This window comes from Zeus faber (genome assembly GCF_960531495.2).
Source record: "Zeus faber genome assembly, chromosome: 17".
Classification (NCBI taxonomy): Eukaryota; Metazoa; Chordata; class Actinopteri; order Zeiformes; family Zeidae; genus Zeus; species Zeus faber.
The window spans coordinates 13,829,497-13,850,616 of NC_137204.1; the positions used below are offsets into that span (position 1 = coordinate 13,829,497).

Sequence of the window (21,120 nt, forward strand, 5' to 3'; positions counted from 1 at the left end):
CCATGCAGCCGCCTCCTCGGACGGGACCTCCAGGGGCCTCTGGTCCCCCTTCTGCTGGAGCAGTGCCCAATGCTTTTCGCAGGACAAGGCCCCTCAAGCAGACACCTGTAGCAGCAGTTGCCACGATGGGACCTCCACCCCCTGCACAACCCATGACAGACCCTTTTGCTTTTGGCAGACAAGGCCCTCCACTTATAGCTGCAGCAGGTGCCCCAGTGGCAACCAATAGCAACATTCTGCTCATGCAGCCACCTGCCAACAACTTGTCTGGCACAGGGCTGCCTCCCCAACCATTGGATGGTCCGCAAGCATGTCCTCCTCACCCCCCTTCATCCTGTACAGCAGGGGTGAACCTTTTTGCACCTCAAAGTCCAGCATCATCTGCTCCTTTCCCAGGACAGCTGCCACAAGGTGCTCACGGATATGCACACCCAAATACAGAACAGGGTTACTTAAATTCAACAGAACAGGCACCACCTATGGCCCCAGGACCATTGTCCATGGTTTCTCCCACTATGCCTACCCAGACATCTTTCAATCAGGACCATAGAGGAGAGATTGCTCCTCAGGCCATGCCCTACCAGCCAGTGCCTCCCACCTCATCTTCACAGTGGGTCCCTGATCATGGAAGTCGCCCTCCCTCAGTTCAGAATTATTTCCAGCCTACCAGTGATCCCCCCTCACAGCCTTTCAATATCCCTCCTCAGTCCTATTCATTTCCTATTCCAGCCCATACATCACCTCACCATAATGCACCTACACCTCAAACAAACCCTGAACTTCTACAAACCCATGTACCACTTCCTCAGAACCCCGGAAGAGTCTCTAGCCAGCAATGGCCAGATCAGAATCCATCTCAGCAACACAATTCCCATTTCCAGGCTCAGAGCTACTTCAGTCAAAGCTCAGGCCCCCAGGACTCATGGTTTAACCAACCCCCACAGGATTCAGGCTATCACCAAATGGGGGCTGGCCTAAGTCCCGGTCCTGCCCAAGCCCGGCCCAATTCAACTGGATCTCACCATGTTCCTCCCACTACCACTCCTTTTCCAGGTTCAGCCCCAGTCCCTTTTTCACACGAGTCTGGTACTCTGTCGATGTTCTTTAAAGGAAATGATGTGGAGAATGAGGAGACATTGGCTGGAGAGGGAAAGAAAGCTGTGAATGGTATTACAGGTTCAAACCAGCTCCCTAACCACCCACAACTGCCTCCACAAGCCCAGGGTGGCCCGGCTGAGCCGTCTCTGGATTACCAAGGAGCTCCTTTGCGCGGTAATCCACATATACCTTACATGAATGATTGTAATTACGCAAGCCAAGAAAACAGCCAAAAACCGCTTGACCCCCAGTTTGAGCATATGGAGAATCTGGAGTATGTTCCCAACCAGGAGGTGTTGCCTAGTAAACCCAATGAAACCCCTGCTGCTGATTCAGGCCATGGGGTAGACCATTTCGAGGTGGGTCCTAACCTTGAGGCACCAGATTCTATCCCCAGGCCAATGAGATCTGCTAGCGTGTCATCTAGCTATAGTAATGTTAGCCATAGTAGTGGAACTGGCTCTCGACGTCACCAGGGGGTAATGGGCACCTTTATTCAGCAAGAGAGCCCCCGCCTTTCAGAAGATCCTAATATTAATGCTGCCACTGGGGGATACTTTGAGCAGATTGACACTTCCCCAGCTACAGATATGGATGCACACCGTGGCGTTCAAGAGCGGATGCACCATAGCCAGCCCCCCACACCCAGCCCACCCAAACCAACTGGCATTTTCCAGGCCAGTGCTAACAGCTCTTTTGAGCCAGTACGCTCACATAGTGTTGGGGTACGCCCTGTTGAAGTTGACAGGGCTAAAATGGTAGCAGAAGGGGCTGCAGATTCAATACCTGGAAACCTGGAGCAACCCCCAGATAATCTTGAAAATATTTATGGCCCAGGCCAACAGCTACCGCTTGGAACTGGAGTTCCACAATTGACACACCCTGTGATTCCTTCTCACTCACGACCCTCATCCCGTGCTTATGGGGCTAATCGGCCATGTGAAAGTCCTGCAACTACCCTTTGGGCTCAAAATGATGCTTCTAGCTTTGGAGCTAACATTCTTCTAGCCCCTGCAGCTCCTCCAGTTCTAGCTCCTTTACGAGAACCTAGTGCTGATGTCATCCAACCTCCAGAAGATGGTCCTTTGGACCTGCAGTCCTCCCAGAGAACCCATTCAACTTCTCAGCACCACTTAGAAAATCTAGAAAACCCACCAAAGGTGAGTGAGGGGGAGCTGTCTGACTCTCAAGGTAACCTGGGATATGCATCTCTGCTGGTGGCTGATACGCTTCAACAGCCTGTTTTGATTGCCCCGCCAGTGTCCAATTATAGTGTGATTCCCCCCAGTACTCAAGCAACCAGTCAAAGTAGCCTTCGGGAGACAACTCCACCTGTGAGACCACCCTCACAGGGGCATGGAGCCAGTACATCCCAGCCATCCCTAGCATCTTCTAATCAAAGCCAATCTTTTCCCCCGGGACCAATGATCAGCACTTCTCCCTCCAGTCAGAACCCACTTAATCTGACTCGGGAAAACACAGAAGGTACAAAATCTGAAATTATGGTTTTGACGTCTTCACAACCAGTGCGCCCTCCTTTGTCCAGGGGTCAATCAATGGGCGGTGACAGCCATTCGGCTATTTCTGTTAATTCACAAGCTCCCAAGCTGACTGCTGCTCCTGCTAATCATACTCAACTTTCCAATTATGAACTGCTTGATTTTTCTATGCATCAATCACAGAACCAAAGCCAAGCAACCGGACCCCCTTCCTCTTTACAGGGCTCTCCACAGGCTAGTAATGCTCCTGGATTTTACCTGCAGGTCACCAAAGATGCTCAGCAGGGGGTAAGCCTTGCCCAGACTCCAATCTGTAATGCTGCCCTTCCAACATCTGAAGCAGCACCCAATCAAGCAGCTCCAACCACCCAGCAGCTGATTCCCGAGCACAGTAAGCTGTCAGACTCTCAGCCTGCACTGCAGGGAAAATATGTTGGTCCTCCAATTCCAGTTAGTGGAGCAGCACCCCCCTTTGGCCAGTATCCGCCACCAGCACATGGGCCCGGTGGGGATATACCTTCTTCATTGGCTGCTGCTTATCCTCCTGGCCCTCATGGACTTGTGACTTCAGGGGCTCCCCAGTCAAATCCCGTAGAACCTCCTCGGCCACCTTCTTCTGCTGGCAGCCAAGGCTATGGACCCGCTTCTCTGCCACCAGGGCAGATGTATGGAGGTTACTATGGAGGTACCTATGGAGAATACCATGAAGGCAGAGCTCCCTATCCTCCAGGCCAACCCCCCCCTGTGCCTGGGGACACTAGAGCACAGCAATATTTTCATGTATGTTTTAATATTTCTTCTTTACTGCTTGTTGCTATAGGATATATCCATACAGTATGTGCTTTTATGATCTATAAATGCTTAACTGAAGTGTTTCTATATCTCAGGATGACCCATATAGGAGAACAGATTCTTGGTATGGCAGATATGAAGGAGCTAACCCGGCTTATCGAGATCCAAACTACCAGTATAGAGAGCCTCAGCCAGAGCGACCCAGCTCAAGGGCCAGTCAGTACTCAGACAGACCCTCCTCTAGGTCAGTGAAATTTGTCATCTACTGTCTTGCCAAATTGTTGCTGTATTTTCTTGTGTGATTAGTAAACCATAAATTATTGAGCCGTATCAATGGCTCATAGAACTGGGGTGTGAATAGTTACACTACCTGCAGGAATAGTAGACAAATTTGAAATGAGTTTTGCCAGCAATAATCCAAAGCTGGCAAGGAACATCTGTGCTTCTCACATCTCAATATTTATTCTATATGACCGCTCACAACTGCTCAAGCTCAGAGTCAAGCATGTACTTTTTACATTCACTTTGAAAACAGTGATTCAAACTTGCCACTTATTTAATAATGTCTGAAGGGATATAGTCAACTTCAACCATTTTCAATGGCATATGATGGCAAGAAAAACATTGTGGGAAACATTTACAGCATCGAGGAGAGAAAAAAGCGATAGCCAGCGTCTTTGTAGTTTTACCGACTTCCGTCTAGGAACAGTCTATATCAAAATTCATAATGTTCCTGTTTTGAATCTTTTAAGCAACAGCTTTTTTAAAATTTTATAATCAATTGATCTGCAACTAAATCAAAAAGGAGTACATTATGTAAACCTTGTTGCTTCAGCGTTTCACTTATACAGTACTTGCCTAACTTTTACTTTAAACTTCACCTATAGACAAGGCTATCCTGATGACTACCAACGAGCTAACCGAAGTGCCTATGATGAATATTATGCAGAATACTACAAGAAGCAGTATGATTATGCTGGTAAGAATTAAAGATTTTTTGGGGTTTTAACCTAGGTTATTTAAAATCTAACACCCTGTCATAATATAAACATTTTCTAGCATATTCATTATTGAAAATATACATGTATAATTTGGTTTGATGTTGTTTTTTTTAAGTGCTATCCATTTTTGTCTCTTTGCCTTTTCAAAGATCGCAGTAGGTGGGAAGGCTACAATCCTGGAGCCTATGATCCCCGCTACAGAGGCTACTACGACCAATCCTACTGGTATAATTATGATGAAGCCTATAGAGGAAGAGACCCTGCCTACTACAACCAACAGCCGTATCCTCCCAGGTTGACAAGACACACACATACACACACACACACACACATGAACATTCAATACGCAGTATTGTGTAATTCTTTCCAGTATGATAATGACTTCATGAAGTGATATCATAGCATGTCCAACTAAAATAAGTTAGAGGTTATGATATTACATGATAATATAATGCATTGTGATTAGGTATGAATACTTTTCACTGTTCGGTCTCTGTTAATTAGCTAAATACTTGGAACATGTGTATTTATTTCAACTGATTTAAATGCAAAAGAAAGTGAGGTCTAATTGCTTAAAGGTAATCCCTGGCTTTTTGGACAATTTACAGGAGAGAAGGTTATGAAGACCAATGGCGGTACTACCCCGGATATGATGCCAGCTTTGATGATGACTACCGTCGACGTGAGGATTCATGTTGTGATGACTTTGACCGACGCAGTGTCCACAGCGAAATGTCGGCTCACAGCGTGCACAGCTCACACTCTCAACACAGTAGACGAAGTGTCTCCAGTGCCCGGTCACAACAGGTGTGTGTGTGTGTGTGTGTGTGTGTGTGTGTTACCGGATAATAAATTGATTTTTGGTGTCATTTTGGCCATTAAAAAACATTTATTTGGCTTGGCGGTCATCTTCCCCGAGACATCCCACGGAAGATCTGTCTGTTTGAAGATCTCTCAAACACATTTTCTATCATCCCCGGGAGGAAGGGACATCGTTAGTCTCGAGCCCTGCTGGGGTTCTTTAAGTGGGTTGTCTGTGAACGCTATGCAGTCTGAGTGGCCGGTGCAAGTCGCTGGATGGGAGTGAAATTAATCAAATTTCGACAGTTTTTCACTAGTTTCTGCTTTAAATGTAGATCGATATTGATCAAACCTGAATGACAAGACGTCTGAAAGGTCCCAGTTCTAACAGACCTCAACCATGTCTCTGCTCACTGCTGTTGTCGTGTTTCAGATACTTTTACCCTGGAAAAAAAACAAGATAAAAAATGTAAAAAAAAAGGCTGACCAATTCCAATAGGGATCCAGCCCTGTGGGCTGTACACATAATAATAATAATAATAATAATAATAATAATAATTGTTAATAAAATATACAGTTTTTCACCAATTGTTATCAGCCAAATGGACCACTTGGATTGCTGTATACCAGAGTCATTGCTTATTACCTTGTTGTGTCTGGCTGCTTTAGTAGAAAAGTCATTCTTTCATCTTCCTCTCTCCTATCCATTGTGTAGAGCCAGGTGTACAAGAGCCAACCTGACTTGGTGTCAGCAGTCTATGACACAGTGTCTACACTAAATGACCCCTATAGACAGTTCCAAGACCAGGCTGATGCTACCCAGAACTACGCCCAGTACCCCTATACCGCTAACTACACAGATGAGAGCACCTGGATTGCGCCCGAGCAACGTAAGAAAAAAATAAATAAAATGTACATGAATGTGCCGTGCAGCAACCGTCTAATGGTGAATTATAAAAACATCTCTTTCTCTTTCTCTATCTAAATCCTTCCTCCTCCAGCCCCTCCCCGTCCAGCGACACCAGAGAAGTTCACCATTCCCCACCGCTGCGCTCGCTTTGGACCTGGTGGTCATCTGGTCCAGGTTCAGCCCAATCTCCCCTCAGCGGGGCAACCCGCTTTGGTTGTTATCCACAACATGGAGGTAACCTAGTAAACATATTAGCTTTAATTTGCTGGTGTTGAATCGGTGTAGAGGTTCATTTGTCTATTGTCCTTTTAGGTTCTGCTTATTGTTGCTCAGGAAATATTGAATGTGTATCAGAATACGACTAATGTATTTATCCAGGATCACATACACCTCAACAGCAATGATCCTTACATATCAGTGTGATTGCATTATTTATGGGTTTTTTTGTGTTTGTTTTTATCTGCAGGTGATCCTGCAGGATACCAGTGATCAGGCAGAGCTACGAGCCTTCCCTGGTCCTCTTGTCAAGTAAGAGCATTAGCCCCTAACTCTTATTGCCTTTCAAAAATACAGTGTTTTGACTATTGCTGCATGAAGGAGTTCATAGGTGAGCCTAAGTTGCCCTTTTATATCAAATCTTCTTCCACAGGGAGGATACCCACAAGGTCGATGTGATAAAGTTTTCACAGAACAAATCCCTGGAGTGTTCCCGTAACAATGACCTTTTGGACAGAGACTCTGCCTGCCTGCTGTGGGATTTCATAATGCTCTTGTGCAGACAGAATGGGGTAAGGCTGGGTAGATGGGAAGGGCAGCGTGGAAGAGAAAAAAATGGCATGTATTTGACATCAATAGGCTCAATGACGGTGGAGAAAGTTTCAGGAAACATGTCTCACAGCGTCTTTCTCACTCTCTGGTTCTCAAGACGGTCGTCGGCTCAGACATTGCGGACTTGTTGCTGAAGGAACATCGCTCGGTATGGTTACCTGGAAAGAGTCCTAATGAAGCCAACCTGATTGACTTTAACAACGAGCCGTTAGCACGGGCAGAGGAGGAGCCAGGGGCGGGACCACTCTCCCTCCTGTCTGATACCTTCATGACCGTCCCAGAGAACATTGGCAAGGAAACAGAACGCTTCCGGGAACTTCTCCTGTTCGGCCGCAAGAAGGCAAGCCAAACTTCCAAAACTACCGGAGCAAACTCCTTTTATTCATACATATGTTGTGGAATGTAAACTGTGATAACCATTGTTTGCTTAAAGGACGCCCTAGAAGCAGCCATGAAAGGAGGTCTCTGGGGCCACGCCCTGCTACTGGCCAGTAAGATGGACAACAGGACACATGCACGTGTCATGACCAGGTACACCTTAGCAGTACGGTTGAAGGGTTCACGTGTGCTTATATTTAATATGTACCTTGATTATATAGCTGATTGTATTTTTCAAGTGACGGAGTTTAACTGCCAATTTCTTGTTTCTTTGCGGTTGCTTAGGTTTGCTAACAGTTTACCCATCAATGACCCCCTTCAGACCGTTTACCAGCTGATGTCTGGGCGGATGCCTGCCTCAGCCACCGTATGTACTACTGAGAGCTCCTCCTCCTTACCATTTTATTTTAAATGGTTTATTTTGAATAAATGAAATGGATATTATCATTGTGTTTTTCCGGTATTGTTGTGAATCTCTGTTTTAAGAGGTTGTTTACAGAAATGTCATCCCTCTCAATTTACAGTGCTGTGGAGAAGAGAAGTGGGGGGATTGGCGCCCACACCTGGCCATGGTTCTGTCGAACCTCACACACACTATGGACCTTGATACACGCACCATCACAACCATGGGTGACACTCTTGGTAGGATCTCCTCTCTATATTTCTGTAGACTGTGTGGCTTTGGTTTGTCACATACTGGCATTGTAAACCACTCGTTATTTGTTGTTGCAGCTTCCAAGGGGCTCACAGATGCCGCCCACTTCTGTTACCTAATGGCTCAGGTTGGACTGGGGGTGTTCACCAAGAAAAGTACCAAAATGGTCCTCGTCGGTTCTGACCACAGGTAAGAGACCACCAACACCTCCCCTAACCACTCAGCCATATTCACAAAAACATTTAAAATAAACCTTGTTTGGAATTACAATTGAGCTGAACATTCTGCATTAAACCCCATATGACCTATTCTCTTTTCTTTTAGTTTGTCGTTCGACACTTTTGCGACCAATGAGGCCATTCAGAGGACTGAGGCTTATGAATACGCCCAATCACTTGGCTCCCAGCCTTGCTCACTGCCCAATTTCCAGGTACAGCCGTTCAGTTGGTACTGGCGGTGGGAAGATGGAAATTTAGCATAGCCTAAATGCAAAAACGAAACCATGGGGGGAAAAAAAAAAAAATAATCACACTGCAGTGCCGAATTATAAAACTGGGTTATTGAATAAGATTAAGTCGGAATAAGTAAGTCATCGCTGCTCTCCATTTTCAAAAGCCAGTCCATTGGTGATTATAGTTTGAGCCCTTTTGTTGCCTGACAGTCATTTAGACAGAAAATGTGACTTCATAGGAACTACCCCCGGGGTTCAGAGAGTTGGACTAAGCCAATAGACACAACGTTTTGTGTTTTATAAATATTATGTTACAGTCTGCCAGAAACGATGAGCATCAAGGAGTTTTCATGTGGCTTATTCTTCATCGCCCATTTTCAGGTCTTCAAGCTGATTTATGCCTGTCGCCTGGCTGAAGTAGGCTTGAGTGCTCAGGCCTTCCACTACTGTGAAGTCATCTCGAAGACTGTCCTGGTGCAGCCATCCTATCACTCACCTGTCTTTATTAGCCAGCTCATACAGGTAAGACAACACAACACTTTTTTTTTTCTTTTTATTTATTTAAGTATATGTTATTCAGAAGGGTGATTATGGGTCACCCTGCATACAAATCCGAAAGGCATTCTTAATCCTAACAATTAAAAGCCATAAACAATCCTTAAAATAATACTTGAAGCATACTTGAAAGTATTCAAATACTTAAAATGAAAGTGCCTTAAATTTGGATGGAAATGTCACCCGTCTATACCCGTCTTTCTGGTCTGTGGAACAAGACACACAGACTGTTCCATTCAGCCTGACTGAATTTGACTGCTTCATAAATAAATTGGATAATTACCCTTAAATATTCACCGCCAACCTCTAGATCAAATTACATACCATTACCCGCATCTTGTTCATTCTAGATAGTATTAACAATTTAAAAGGGTCATGAACTTTAGTGAATAGGAACTAGGACTGCAGGAACGAAATTCAAATAGAGTTTGAATATTTACAAAAGAAAATTGAAATATTCAAATGCTGAAATTGCCATTTGATTGTGTATTTTTTATAAATAAATAATTGATCATAAATGTTTTGGCTAACGTTAGCGAATCAATTCAGATGTGATGAGCAATAAAGTTCAATATAAGTTCATCCAGTTTGTTGCACATTAAACACACATTAGAGGAGATATAATGATTTGCGAAGTCGCGAGAGACGCACGAGCGCACAGAGCACATACATGTGTACATAGAAAGCGCCTTGGACCGGAATGTACAGCAATTACATAGATGTGGCGATGAAAGTGGGAAATATACCCGTCCATCACTGACAGAATCTCCACTAGTGCAGAGGTTCCCAACCACCTGCTGGTCTGGGGGCATGTGCAGCAGAGCAGTAGCAGGAAACAGAGTAAATAAAATACATATAGAGCTTTAATTTAGCTTTGTATGGAGCAAGATCGCTCTGACCGGAGCTGTGGATCTGTGTGTGACGCCCTAATAGGAACGAGCATGTGCGACCCCCTACTGTCAGGGCTGTAAGCCCATTAAGGTTTCCCTTCTTTTGATAGCTGCCAATGAAATATGCTGCTGCAAAGCCCACACAACCACTTAATAGCTTTGTATTTATGTTTGCTTGTCTCTTTTTTTTTTTCCTGTCACAGATGTGTGAGAAGCTGCGGTTCTTCGATCCGCAGCTTAAAGAGAAGCCTGAGCTGGAGCTGTTCAATGAACCAGAGTGGCTCATTCATCTCAGACAGCTGGACGGACAGATTCGGGTAAAAAGCAAGAGAACTGTTGAGGAAATTAAGCAGTATCTTTGCTGGGTGGCTAGCTTGTAGTGGTTGACAGATATGGGCTTTTCAATGGCCAATATTTAGGGTGCCGGGCGGCAGATGGCTGATATATATAATGCCAAAATCATGTGGTTGGGTTTTTTTCCCATTTGCATCTGTTAAAGTACAATTTATTAATAATAACAAATAAGACATAAAATTGCTAAACCTAAATGAACATTTATTCAACACTGTTATTGTCTGCATTCTCTGTGCAGTGCACTTATTCAAAATAAAAATGCATCAGCTCAATATTAAAGCGTCATATTAAGTCTGGTCGGGAAATAGAATTGTTCGCTGTTACAGAAGTGTAGGGTTTATCATCTACAAGTAAAGTATTCACACAAAAACCATCCATTTTTTTAAATAAAGTCTCTTAGCAACAGGGAGATGGTGTGACGCAGGACAGGACAGTGGGGACACACAGGGTTTTTGTTTGTAACGGGACCGAACGGGACAATCCCTTAACTCAGTTGAGTTAAAAAAAATAAAAATAAAAAGAATTATTTCATACAAGTAGGGGACACACAGAAATGAATAGATCTAAAATGGAAACACGGGAAAACAGGAACGCTTGGAACAGTGCTGTCTGGAGGAGACAACTCCACTCGAATTTTGAATGAGGGTTACGTTTTTTTAAGTATTTCCAAATACCACCCCTGCTGTACAGCGGAGGCTCTGCGCTTGCCATCTTTAATGAGCTTACACCATAACAAACGGCGGTGAATGAGACAGTGAAGACAGCGGGTGAATGGGAGGAGGCGGGGCTATGTGGGCACTGCAGCGGTGTGTGTGTCAACTCGCTGTCAGAGAGAACGAGGAAGCACAGCTACTATTGGTGTGTCGATGGTGGGGAAGATCAGTATTGAAACCGTTTCAAATATTCAGAATCTATGTATAGAAAAATCGATATTTGTCTGCAGACAGACATTTTTTGTTTATCAGCCTCAGTGAGCGCAGGCATCGACCAATGCCGATCATCTCAAAATGCACAAATATCAGCCTAATTAATTCTAAGATTAAGATTGCAATTTACATGATACGCAATAAGATTGTTTTCTCTAATGTCCATATTGTTGTTTTCTGTGTTTTTATTTATTTTTTTATCAGACTGGGGTTATAGCCTATAGTGCAGACAGAGCAACTCCCACACAATATGACTGCAGCACCCCGAGCTCAGAGCTGGACCACCCTAGTCCATCTGAGCCTTATAACATGCCCCTAGAGATGGACGGCAGTGCCCCGGAGAACCCCCTGATGAGCTCCCTGCTTCCTGGCCCTCCACCACAGGGAGTACAACTGATGCCTCCAGGTGTGCGTTGGGTCCAGCGACCTTAAGATAGTGTACCTTTTTGTAAAAAAAAATATATATATATATATATATATATATTACAATAATGAATGTAATTACATATAACCAAGTCATCCTCTTTACCTTTTAGCGCCCACTACAATCCTTCAGGATGGCATGGCACCACAACAGGCCATGCCCCTCACCGATGGGCCCCAGTTTTACCCAGTGCCTCCCAGTCTCCCTGGACCACCAGGCCAGATCCCAGTTTCAGGCTACCCTCCACAGGTTCCTGGCTTTGCCCCTCCTCCCTTTGAGCCTCAGCCACAGCCTGAGCAAACAGACATGTACCCACAAACTCTGCAGCAGCCTGGTCTCCCGGCACATCAGTTCATCCCGACGCCTCACATGCCACACCAAATGCAGCAGCCGCCCCAACAGGTGAACCAGCCCAACCTCCCAATGAACCTTCACATGCCCCCTTCTCCTGGGCATGTACCCTCAATAGACCAGCCTTTCCAGGTCCAGCCAGACGTCCACACTGCAGTGTCTTCCCCCACACGTAGGAGTTCTCTCACACCTCAAATGGACTTCTATGACCAAATGGCTCACATGGTAAGCTACTCTCTGGCTTGTTGCTCGGCTTTACCCTCCATAGCACCTAACCTTAGTTGTTTTTTTTAATCTATATTTCCACACTTTTACTTCCATGCATAGCTGTCATAGCTCATCGTTATTCCCTTCGATCTCCTGTTATTTCAGGGTCCCGGAAGAAGATCAAGGACTCCTTCAGTATCTTCACTGCATATGGTTAGCTTGGTTTATGTCTCACTTGCTAACTTTGGAAGCATGAGGATTGTTAATTTGTTTAAAAATAATTATTGTGTAGATCAGCGAGTTCAAGTGTATTGATTTCTGGTGGAATCGTTGTAAAAGGAAGATTTTGATTTATTTTCACTCAAAAATAACAGTACATTCCTGCAATATTTTGAAAAAGTGCATTTTGAATATCGGCTGATTGGTAACCCTTAATGACGTTCGTATCTGATCTGCTTGAGATGTGTTCAGCAGCCAGAGTAAAGTATTTGGCTCTCACTAAGTAAATCACAAGCTTAAGAAGGTAAATTCATATTTTAATTACAATGGTTTGTAGGCTCCAGGTCACCGGTCTCGAAATACATCGGAATCTTCCACTCATTCTGGTGGAAGGGAGCGGAGCAACTCTGCTGCCAAGCAAGCCTCTCCGCCTCCACCCTCGATTCCCGAGCAGCCCTGCAAGGAGGAGCAAAAGAAGCCCAAGAAGGACTCTCCTAAAAAGGTACATTTAGACTTTCTACATTAAACACCTGATTTAAGACTCCACTGGAGTTAACTGGCTTTTCTTTCTTTACCACAGGGTGGCGGTGGCGGCGGCGGTGGCGGCTGGTTTACCTGGCTGTCTAGGAAGGGGAAAAACGAGGCTCACTTACCAGATGACAAGAACAAATCTGTGAGCTTACGCTTCTGTTCTAGAACAGTGCTCCTTCATATGCTTCAAAGTTTGCTCCAGCCTCACATTTGGACAGCTCTGTCACTCTGAAGTCCATCACTCACACGCTTTCTTGTGGTTTTTTTTTTATTGTAAGATTGTGTGGGATGAGAAGAAGCAGAGATGGGTTGACCTGAATGGGACAGAAGAGGAGGTCTGAAATTGCAGAATTGCTATTGAGATTTATCAAACACTCTTGCGTCTCAGATTACGCCGGTCTAATTTTAGGATTTCCCTTTTGTCCTCTAGAGTAAGCCCCCTCCACCACCGCCTTCTGGTTTTCCCAAGATGTTTCCCATGCCTGGCTCTGCGGGGCCTGCCCTGCCCCCTGGCGGTGGTCCCCCTGTCAACATGTTCTCCAGGAAGGCAGGTAGGATAAGTGTCCTGCCACTCAGCTCCCTCATTACAAACACTTACTTCTCAACAAATTAATACAATTCAAAAAGTCAAGTTAAATTTTGGGGTAGGTGAAACTTTCCGTGGTCATTATTTTTTTTCTTTCCCCTTTTTAATTCCTGCCATTACCTTTATCAGGCACTAAGAACAGATACGTGGACGTTCTGAACCCAAGTAAAACTGCAAAGCCCGGTGGAATGGCCCCTGCACCAGCAGATATGTTTGCCCCCCTGGCTCCCATGGCCATGCCTACAAACCTGTTTGTGCCTGGTGCAGGTATGTATGCGTGTCTCGTGGGACTCTGTTGCGAGACGATATAGTGTTTTCTTAAAAGGGTTGATCAACCTATTAAATATAAACATTGCTTGGGGTTGTTTTGTCAGAATCATATTTGCTCTAATTCAACAATTCAAACCTTAAAAAAAAAAAAAAAAATCCTTAAAAGACTTCAGAGCACGTATTGTTTCCATTCCAGTGGGAGGAGCCACACTGCAGCAATGGAACATGGACTTATCCTTTAAGGAACTTTACAATGTTTTAATCTTTTTTTCTTTTCTGTCTACAAAGCCCCAAATGATCAGCACCCTATGGAGGGAGGTGAAGGGGGAAACCAGGAGCAGAATTCACCAAACTCTAGTTCTGTACCACAGGTACCGATTAAATGATATATTACATTTTATACTGTGAATAACACCATTACGTGAACAATAAATCAAAAGGTTTGTAATTCTATGAATCATTGGCATTAACAAGAAAATGTACCAGCAATAAAAAAAATCTCTTATCTAAATAGAAAGCTATTTTGATTTCTTCCTTCTCCCGTTTAATTCCAAATTTTCCAAACAAACACATCCGTAGTTGATGGTCGATAGGAAAGCTGTCTATAGCCAAATCCCTTTTTTACTTGGTTTGGGTGCTTCAATATATGTGAGACGATTACATTATTCCAATATGATTTATTTCTAACCCGTAAACTTCCCAGATGTTCAATCCAACGCTGTTACCTCCGGGTCCAGAAGGTCCTCCTGTGCCTGAGTCAGGGGAGGTGAGACGGCTTTTACGGTCATTTTAGTCATCTGCTACCTAAGCAATCATAACCCTGTCATGCCACCATTAAAAACATGGCGCTCTACTTCTAACTGCCAGTGCCCACTTCTACGCACTAGTACTTTTTATTTATTTATTTGTTTGTTTGGGGTTTTTTTTTTTGGGGTGTGAAAATGAAGATACGACATGCATGTATTTCCCCTTAAAGATCTTTCTTCATGATCATGCGTGGCTAGGACAAATCACCCCTCCCCAGCTCTTAATTCTCTTCATGTGTGTTCATCTCCCAAGGAATATGTTCATTAATACTGATTTATTTGCTTTAATTCTTAACCGGTGGGAAGATTGAAGCGGGTCTTCTCCAATGCATGGGAGGTTGTTAATCTGGGTTTGTGTGTTTGTTTTTGTATGTCCACTCTTTATTTCCCCCTCCCGCTCTCTGTAGCTGTCGCGCTCTAGCTCAATGAGTTCTTTATCACGTGAAGTGAGTCAGCATTTAAACCAGGTACCTCTAGTTGGGTCTGCACCACCACGTGTCCACCACCACCACCACATCACCAGTAACACTAACAGCTCTGCCATTCACCCAGCTGACGCTGCCTGCCTGCCCCACCCCCACATGCCCGTCCTCTGTCTCCAGCACTCCTCATTGGACCAAACTGGTTGTGAACCTTGACCTCACCCGTCAGCGGTGGTTACAAACCAAACTGACGTCGTTTTTGAATTAGGATTAAGCAGCTACACAATAGGGTTCAATGGAGAATCAGTCGAATGGGCGAACCAGTCCTTGTTCCCGGAGTGAAGCGTGCTGGAGACTTAAAGGACTCGCCCGGTTGTCGTCACGATGACGTGTCCTAACACTTTCCCCCTCCCACAACGCTTTGCATGCTTATTAAAAAGAGTGTTTGCCCGTGGTTTGTAACAGTGCCTGGCTTGTCGGCCACTCGGATGACTTGTCGTCACACCCCGACTCCTCATCGCTCCGCATTAGGATTCATTGACACAGTGTGTTTTGATACATCCGGCGTCGCAAAAAGCGTTTGCAGTGTTGGAGTCTCCCGTTCAGCGTTTCGTGGGCGTAGTTTGAAGGGGGCGTGCCTCTGCGCCCCGCTCAAAACCGAACCGTCTCTGCCCAGAGAGATGCTAGAATGGTAACGTGGGACGGTTGTCGCCGTGTTAACTTTGTCCTTCTTGGCAGGGTCTTCCTGCACAGGGGGCTCCACCCGCCGCCGGCATCACCTTTTATAATCCCGCCCAATTTGCACCGGTGAGGAGTCAAGAAACTTCTGTTAAACATTGTGCTTTTTAGCGTCCCTGGAGTTACATTACTAGTTAAATACCAAACTTAAAACCAGGAAATTGTTGATTGACATGTGCTATTCCCCACATCTTGTCTTCTATTTTGTATTACATTTGTTAGAATGACAGTTAAAACACAAATGTGGCCTTAAAAGCTAGCCATTAAAATAAAAAAATAAAAATAAAAAAATGCTTCATCTACTTTTTTTTTTTTAACTTTTAATTTCTTCACCAGACGAGTGCTCCATCAGGAGGCGGCCATCGGTCCGGTCGGTTTGGCGGGCAGAGGCAGTACCCCGTTGTGAAATGAACCCCGAGCATAAAGAGACTCATTGGATTCAATGCAATGTTGCCTGGAAGGAACTGAAGCACATGGACATTTTGCTTTCTCTGAAGGACCCTCCTTTTCCTTTTTTTTTTTTTTTTTTTTTATTTCATTTTTTATTTTTTTGACCCCACTTAAGAAAAGCATAATCACCATTAATACATCACTGTCAAGCAGTTTAACCGCTATGATTTAGTTTTCTATTACTTTGGTTTATTGTTCTTACTGGAAATAGTTATTCCACATAAAGCATACATTTATACGCAGAGTGTGTTTTTTAAAATCAGCTGTTAGAATACAACAGATATTTAAATCATAATCTGACTTTGGTAGCAGACACAATTTCTAGTTTACCATCCCCCAGCATTTCTACTGTGATAGTTTTTTGGGTTTTTTTTGTTTGTTTTTATTTGTTTATGACCCGTTGTCCATGCTTGACTGCGTTTGTGTGAGGGAAGGAAAGAGAATGACGCCTCTCGTCCAAAACTTTAGTACGTCCATTAGTGTTTCCGGGTCACGGTGTTGAGCGACATGTCGCATGTGTGTGTGTGTGTGTGTGTGTGTGTGTGTGTGTGTGTGTGTGTGTGTGTGTGTGTGTGTGTGTGTGTGTGTGTGTGTGTGTGTATGGGGTTCTAGCAGTGACTGACAGTGACTGTGTTCCCTCCCCGCACTCAGGGGGAGGTGGAGCTCCCGGACCGGGTGAACCGCCTGGCTCCGCTCCCCTCGCGTCTATGTCCCAAGTTTTGTGGTTTTTAGAATGTGGAACGTTTTAGGTATTTATTTCAATTTTCCCCCACACAATTAAGCGAAATCTCTGCTTTCGGTGTGCGTGAGGACCCTCCGAAACGTTTCGACAATTCTGAGAAATGATCATTGGTCTTCAGATCCCCCCCCCCCCCCCCCCCACAAATCAGGATAAAGAACATCCTTTTAAATGTTGTTTAACAGAAATATATCCAAATATATGTATATCTGATCGATTGTATTTATGAGCTGTAGTTATGAAAGCGTGTCTGGAAAGCAACTCATTTTTTTTTTTTTTTTTGGATGAAATGCATTTATTATTCATAATATACTTTGATTCACTGATTAGTTGTATCAGCTGCTTCTGCAGATTAAGTGTTTAATCTAAATTGTAAAAATGAAAGCTAACTGCACCCAAATTCAAGTTCCTGATCATTTACTTTGCCGACTTGTCATTTCATTGGTCTCCCTCCGAGACAGAATAACTTTGTGATCCCGATACTAGGTTTCTGTAAACCCATGCCATGCTATGATTTTGCGATCTGTTTGGAGAGAAGTTGATTTTCCCCAAAGTCAGAGCATCCCTTATGTAAAATTTATGACAAAGAATGAAACAAAACATGGTAATAAAGATATTTTTGCGCTCTTTAGCACTTTGAATGGTACGTCTGTGGCCTTCATTCAGCTTTGAATTTTCATGAAAAGCTTGTTTGTGACAATCCCCGGGATTTGAGAACACCAAGATTGGAAAAATGTTGGGCAGTCCACGCTAAATTTAAACTCTTTATTTTAAAACCTGAGAATATATTAGTTCTTTAATAATAACTTGAGACACAAAATATGAATTAAATGAAGTTGAGGACAAATAGGAGTATTTTGCAGAATTCAATGAATATCAGAGCATGCACAAGACAAATCAATGGAATTGAGTTCATAGCAGAACTGAACAATCCCTGTTTCCACCTTGACTCAGAAAGGCAAAGAAAAATACAATCCTCTCTCGGGACTTCATTAAAAAAACTATTACCTGAACCCATTCCACCCATTTCATATTTTTGTTCCATTCAACAACCATACTTTTTTTTCTTGTTTGAACTATTAACAAATTGCACCATCCTTTGTTATGGTGCCTTTGCAGTCATGTGTTTTTAAAGGGTGGCCTCAAGGTTTCCAGAGCCGCTTGTGCTTTTCGTACAGCAACCTCCAACAAATTGCGGTCAGTGAGCAGCTGTGGGAGAGTAGCTGGGGTCATTTCCAGCAGCATGCCTTGAAAGATGGTGAGAGATAGAAATAATAATCATCAGTACAATAAAATCCCTATTACAGTTCAGTATGTATCATCTTATTATAAACCCAGTGGGCATGCGTTAGACAGTTTAAAAGCAATAAAATAAACATTTCATACCCAAAATCTAAACCTAGGAGATTTTTTAAAAACAACAAAGATGAAGATATTATAAATAAAATAACCTGTTATATTGTTTGCATGTCCCGGATCCATCTTCTCCACCAGCGAGTAAAGCCGCTCCCCGAGCCGCTCGGTGTCGTCCGCGTCCGACGAGTCGCTCACATCCGTCTCCTCCACGTTCTGCCTGTGGGATGCGGCGTGCACGTTGACTTGCCACATGTGTATTTGTTTCCATTTCTAATCAAACACATTTCACTTTGGGGAGCGGACGCAGGAGGGGTTGTGGCAACGAACTTAATAGAAATGAATAGAGGTGACGTACTCCTTCAGCGTCTTCAGGGCTAACTTCACCTGCTCCTCGAGGAGTGTGGAATCAGAGAGAAGGTTTAAAATCACTTCTTTCTGCTGCTCCAGTAGCATACCTGTTGAGGAATTAGTATTTCTGTAAAAACGAGGTGTAACAAAACTGCTTTTCATGGATACCTCATATACCTATACCAATAATTCATCCTGTGCATAGTCACACTTTGTGTATACTGTATATTTTTATATATTTGGCTATTTTAATTTAATTAAATGTATATTTTTCATACTGTTAAGCTTTTTATGCCGATTGTCTGTATAGAAATGTACCAATGCTCAGCAAGAGAAAAATTGTGTATATGAAACTGTACAAGAAACATATTCTGATTCTGATGATGCAGACAAAAACTGTCAGCAAACTATCCCCAACCTATATCACAATTAAAATGATTTAAATAACTTTTATTATTTAAAATAAATAATTGAAACGATTATTTGTTTCCAAATCAGAGACACGTGGAAACATTACCAGTGATTTTCCGGGAACAGCCGGTGTTGTACAGATCCACAAGGGCGAACAGTTGGTCTCCCAGGGAGTCAGATGACACCGAATCCTCCTCCTCTTTGTAACTCGATTTTCCGCTTTAAATAAAGAAAAACAGAGCAGAAAATAGAATTGAAAAAACAAGCCTTCCAAAGATCAATGCGCTATTTGAGGCTGACAAATACATCGAGCTCCTTTTCACATCACTGTGCCCATTGAAGGGCCTCAGAAAATTCAAATTCACAGATTTTTATCTTTTCATTTTTTCATTGAAACGCCCCTTTGATACAAAATCCCCCCCAAAAAAAACTTTACCAGGGAGACAGCAGAATCATGGCCAGGCTCTTCCTTGTGTTTTACCTGGGGTCCTGTGGTGCGTCCAGGGCTCTGAGGGCTTTCTCCAGGGCCCCGCTCAGCATGGCCTCATCCTGCAGCATCTGGCTCAGCGTGGAACCCGGGAGCTCCAGCAGCATGCCTCAAACACAGCATTTTGTTGTAGATTTAATAGATGGATAGATGGATAGATAGGTCATTTTTGTCCTCCCTGGGGGGAGATGCCTCTGTTACAGCCGATCACGTCCACAACGATAGGTAGTAATAATAATAATAACAACAATAATAACAATAAATATAGCTGCAGGCAGCAATACAAGGGGTCCAGTTTATTCGTTTTGGATACGTGTTACAGTTTTCCGGGTTCTGTGAAACGCAGCTCATGTAACAAAAGTTACAAACACAAAGAAAAGTTATGTCACTGCACGTTGCTCTTAAAGAACAGTGTTTTAAGAATTATGATGGTTCATGGATGACGCAGTGCGGACACAAACGAAAAGGCACGGTTCCTCAGAAGGCTCTTAGAACTCCCTGCAGTTCGAAAAACGTCTTCTATGAACGATTATAGTTCCCGGGGTTCCGTAAAACGCAGCGCGGGTTACAGTTTTCCGAGTTTCCTTTAAACGCAGCATCGGCTGCAGTCTTCTATCCAGGCGTCGCACTCGCAAGTGGCTGGACGCGAGTCCCGAGAGACGACGCTTGGACTTGTAACTTTGGATGCTGATATCACAAAGCGGCCCTTTCACGATATTAATGGAATGACCATATTCTTTTAGCCATTTTCTGCTCCAAATGTACATCGATATTGATCAAACTCGAACGACAAGACGTCCGAAACGTGCTGGTTCCACCGAGACCTCAGTCATGTCGTGTTCCAGATACTTTTAGCCCGAAAAATGCAGATATTAAAAATAAAATTAAAACGCGTAGCAATAACAGCTGGACCCCTAATGATGTAATAAGAATAAAACAAATAGAAATATACAATTAACATATATATATTTTTTTATATTATGCAATAATGTTATATATAATACAACACAATAAATGTGAGGAAGCACTTCTGCTCTAGTGTACGACAGCACATTTTACAGCGCATTTAGTCCCCCCCGCGTGTGCTTGTGTATTGACCAAAAACCTTAAAAACAAAACCCACCGGTGAGTTTCCCAGCGGCATCCGCATGTTTGGGGTGTATCACATTATACAGCTGTTCCCCAAGTGTCTCCAGATCGTCGCCTTCTTCCATCAAGGTGATCGGCAGCGAGTCATCGCCGGAGGCTTTAATCTGACCATAGGTTGGGACAGGTTCGACATTTATTTTTTATTTTTTTGACATTCTTTTACGTTCTAAAACTCCTGCTCGCGTCAACACGGACCTGCGTTGGACGCCTTCGCTAAAAGGGCCACACACGCGAGAGTAAACAGCAGGCGCGCAAAAATGACGTCACGCCCGACTACCGACCGTGGCCGGTGATATCCCTCCGAGCGAACGAATACTAAATAGTGCCGTTTTATAGTGAACAATAACAGAGAGAATTACGACTCGGATTTGGTTTTGAACGGTACAAATTCCAGCAAACCCCCCAATTCGTGTTTATTAGCACTTTGAAAAAACGACCGTACGACCTATTGTCTCGGTTCCGGCGGCGGAGTGATTGTCGAACAGCCG

General features: G+C 43.8%; 2 protein-coding genes across 4 annotated transcripts; one reads left to right on the top strand and one right to left on the bottom strand.

Moving 5' to 3' along the window:
- Positions 1–1,580: 1,580 nt before the first annotated feature.
- Positions 1,581–15,206, top strand: sec16a (SEC16 homolog A, endoplasmic reticulum export factor; the record flags this gene model as incomplete). The annotated part of the gene is made up of 30 exons (XM_080017608.1): positions 1,581–1,802; positions 2,862–2,988; positions 3,169–3,377; positions 3,485–3,633; positions 4,277–4,368; positions 4,540–4,672; positions 4,999–5,197; positions 5,907–6,081; positions 6,193–6,335; positions 6,568–6,629; positions 6,751–6,889; positions 7,027–7,269; positions 7,363–7,460; positions 7,593–7,674; positions 7,832–7,949; positions 8,040–8,151; positions 8,287–8,392; positions 8,795–8,935; positions 10,062–10,175; positions 11,343–11,544; positions 11,675–12,138; positions 12,286–12,333; positions 12,677–12,841; positions 12,920–13,012; positions 13,149–13,205; positions 13,301–13,421; positions 13,586–13,723; positions 14,015–14,097; positions 14,430–14,492; positions 14,940–15,206. The coding sequence occupies 30 exons, from the start codon at positions 1,581–1,583 to the stop codon at positions 15,168–15,170; spliced, it is 4,329 nt and encodes a 1,442-aa protein (XP_079873734.1). The 3' UTR covers positions 15,171–15,206.
- Positions 15,207–17,631: 2,425 nt separating this feature from the next.
- LOC307243237 (uncharacterized protein) lies at positions 17,632–21,112 on the bottom strand. 3 transcript variants are annotated; one of them, XM_080017929.1, is made up of 7 exons: positions 21,078–21,112; positions 20,607–20,736; positions 19,478–19,592; positions 19,103–19,215; positions 18,593–18,692; positions 18,333–18,454; positions 17,632–18,128 (listed from the first exon to the last, which is right to left on the bottom strand). In XM_080017929.1, the coding sequence occupies exons 2-7, from the start codon at positions 20,695–20,697 to the stop codon at positions 18,001–18,003; spliced, it is 669 nt and encodes a 222-aa protein (XP_079874055.1). In that variant the 5' UTR covers positions 20,698–20,736; positions 21,078–21,112; the 3' UTR covers positions 17,632–18,000. The 3 variants fall into 3 exon arrangements, with proteins under 3 accessions (XP_079874055.1, XP_079874054.1, XP_079874056.1); XM_080017928.1 differs by lacking the exon at positions 21,078–21,112 and having other exon boundaries at positions 20,607–20,846; XM_080017930.1 differs by lacking the exon at positions 21,078–21,112 and having other exon boundaries at positions 19,478–19,661; positions 20,607–20,723.
- Positions 21,113–21,120: the final 8 nt, after the last annotated feature.

Excerpts from the sequence above, each read along its gene's own strand:
- LOC307243237 (XM_080017929.1), bottom strand. The coding sequence starts at position 20,697 with ATGGAAGAAGGCGACGATCTGGAGACACTTGGGGAACAGCTGTATAAT. Across the intron at positions 19,593-20,606 it reads TGCCGCTGGGAAACTCACCG|GCATGCTGCTGGAGCTCCCG; the intron begins GTGGGTTTTGTT and ends GCTGTGTTTGAG. Across the intron at positions 18,693-19,102 it reads CTGTTCCCGGAAAATCACTG|GTATGCTACTGGAGCAGCAG; the intron begins GTAATGTTTCCA and ends ATTCCTCAACAG.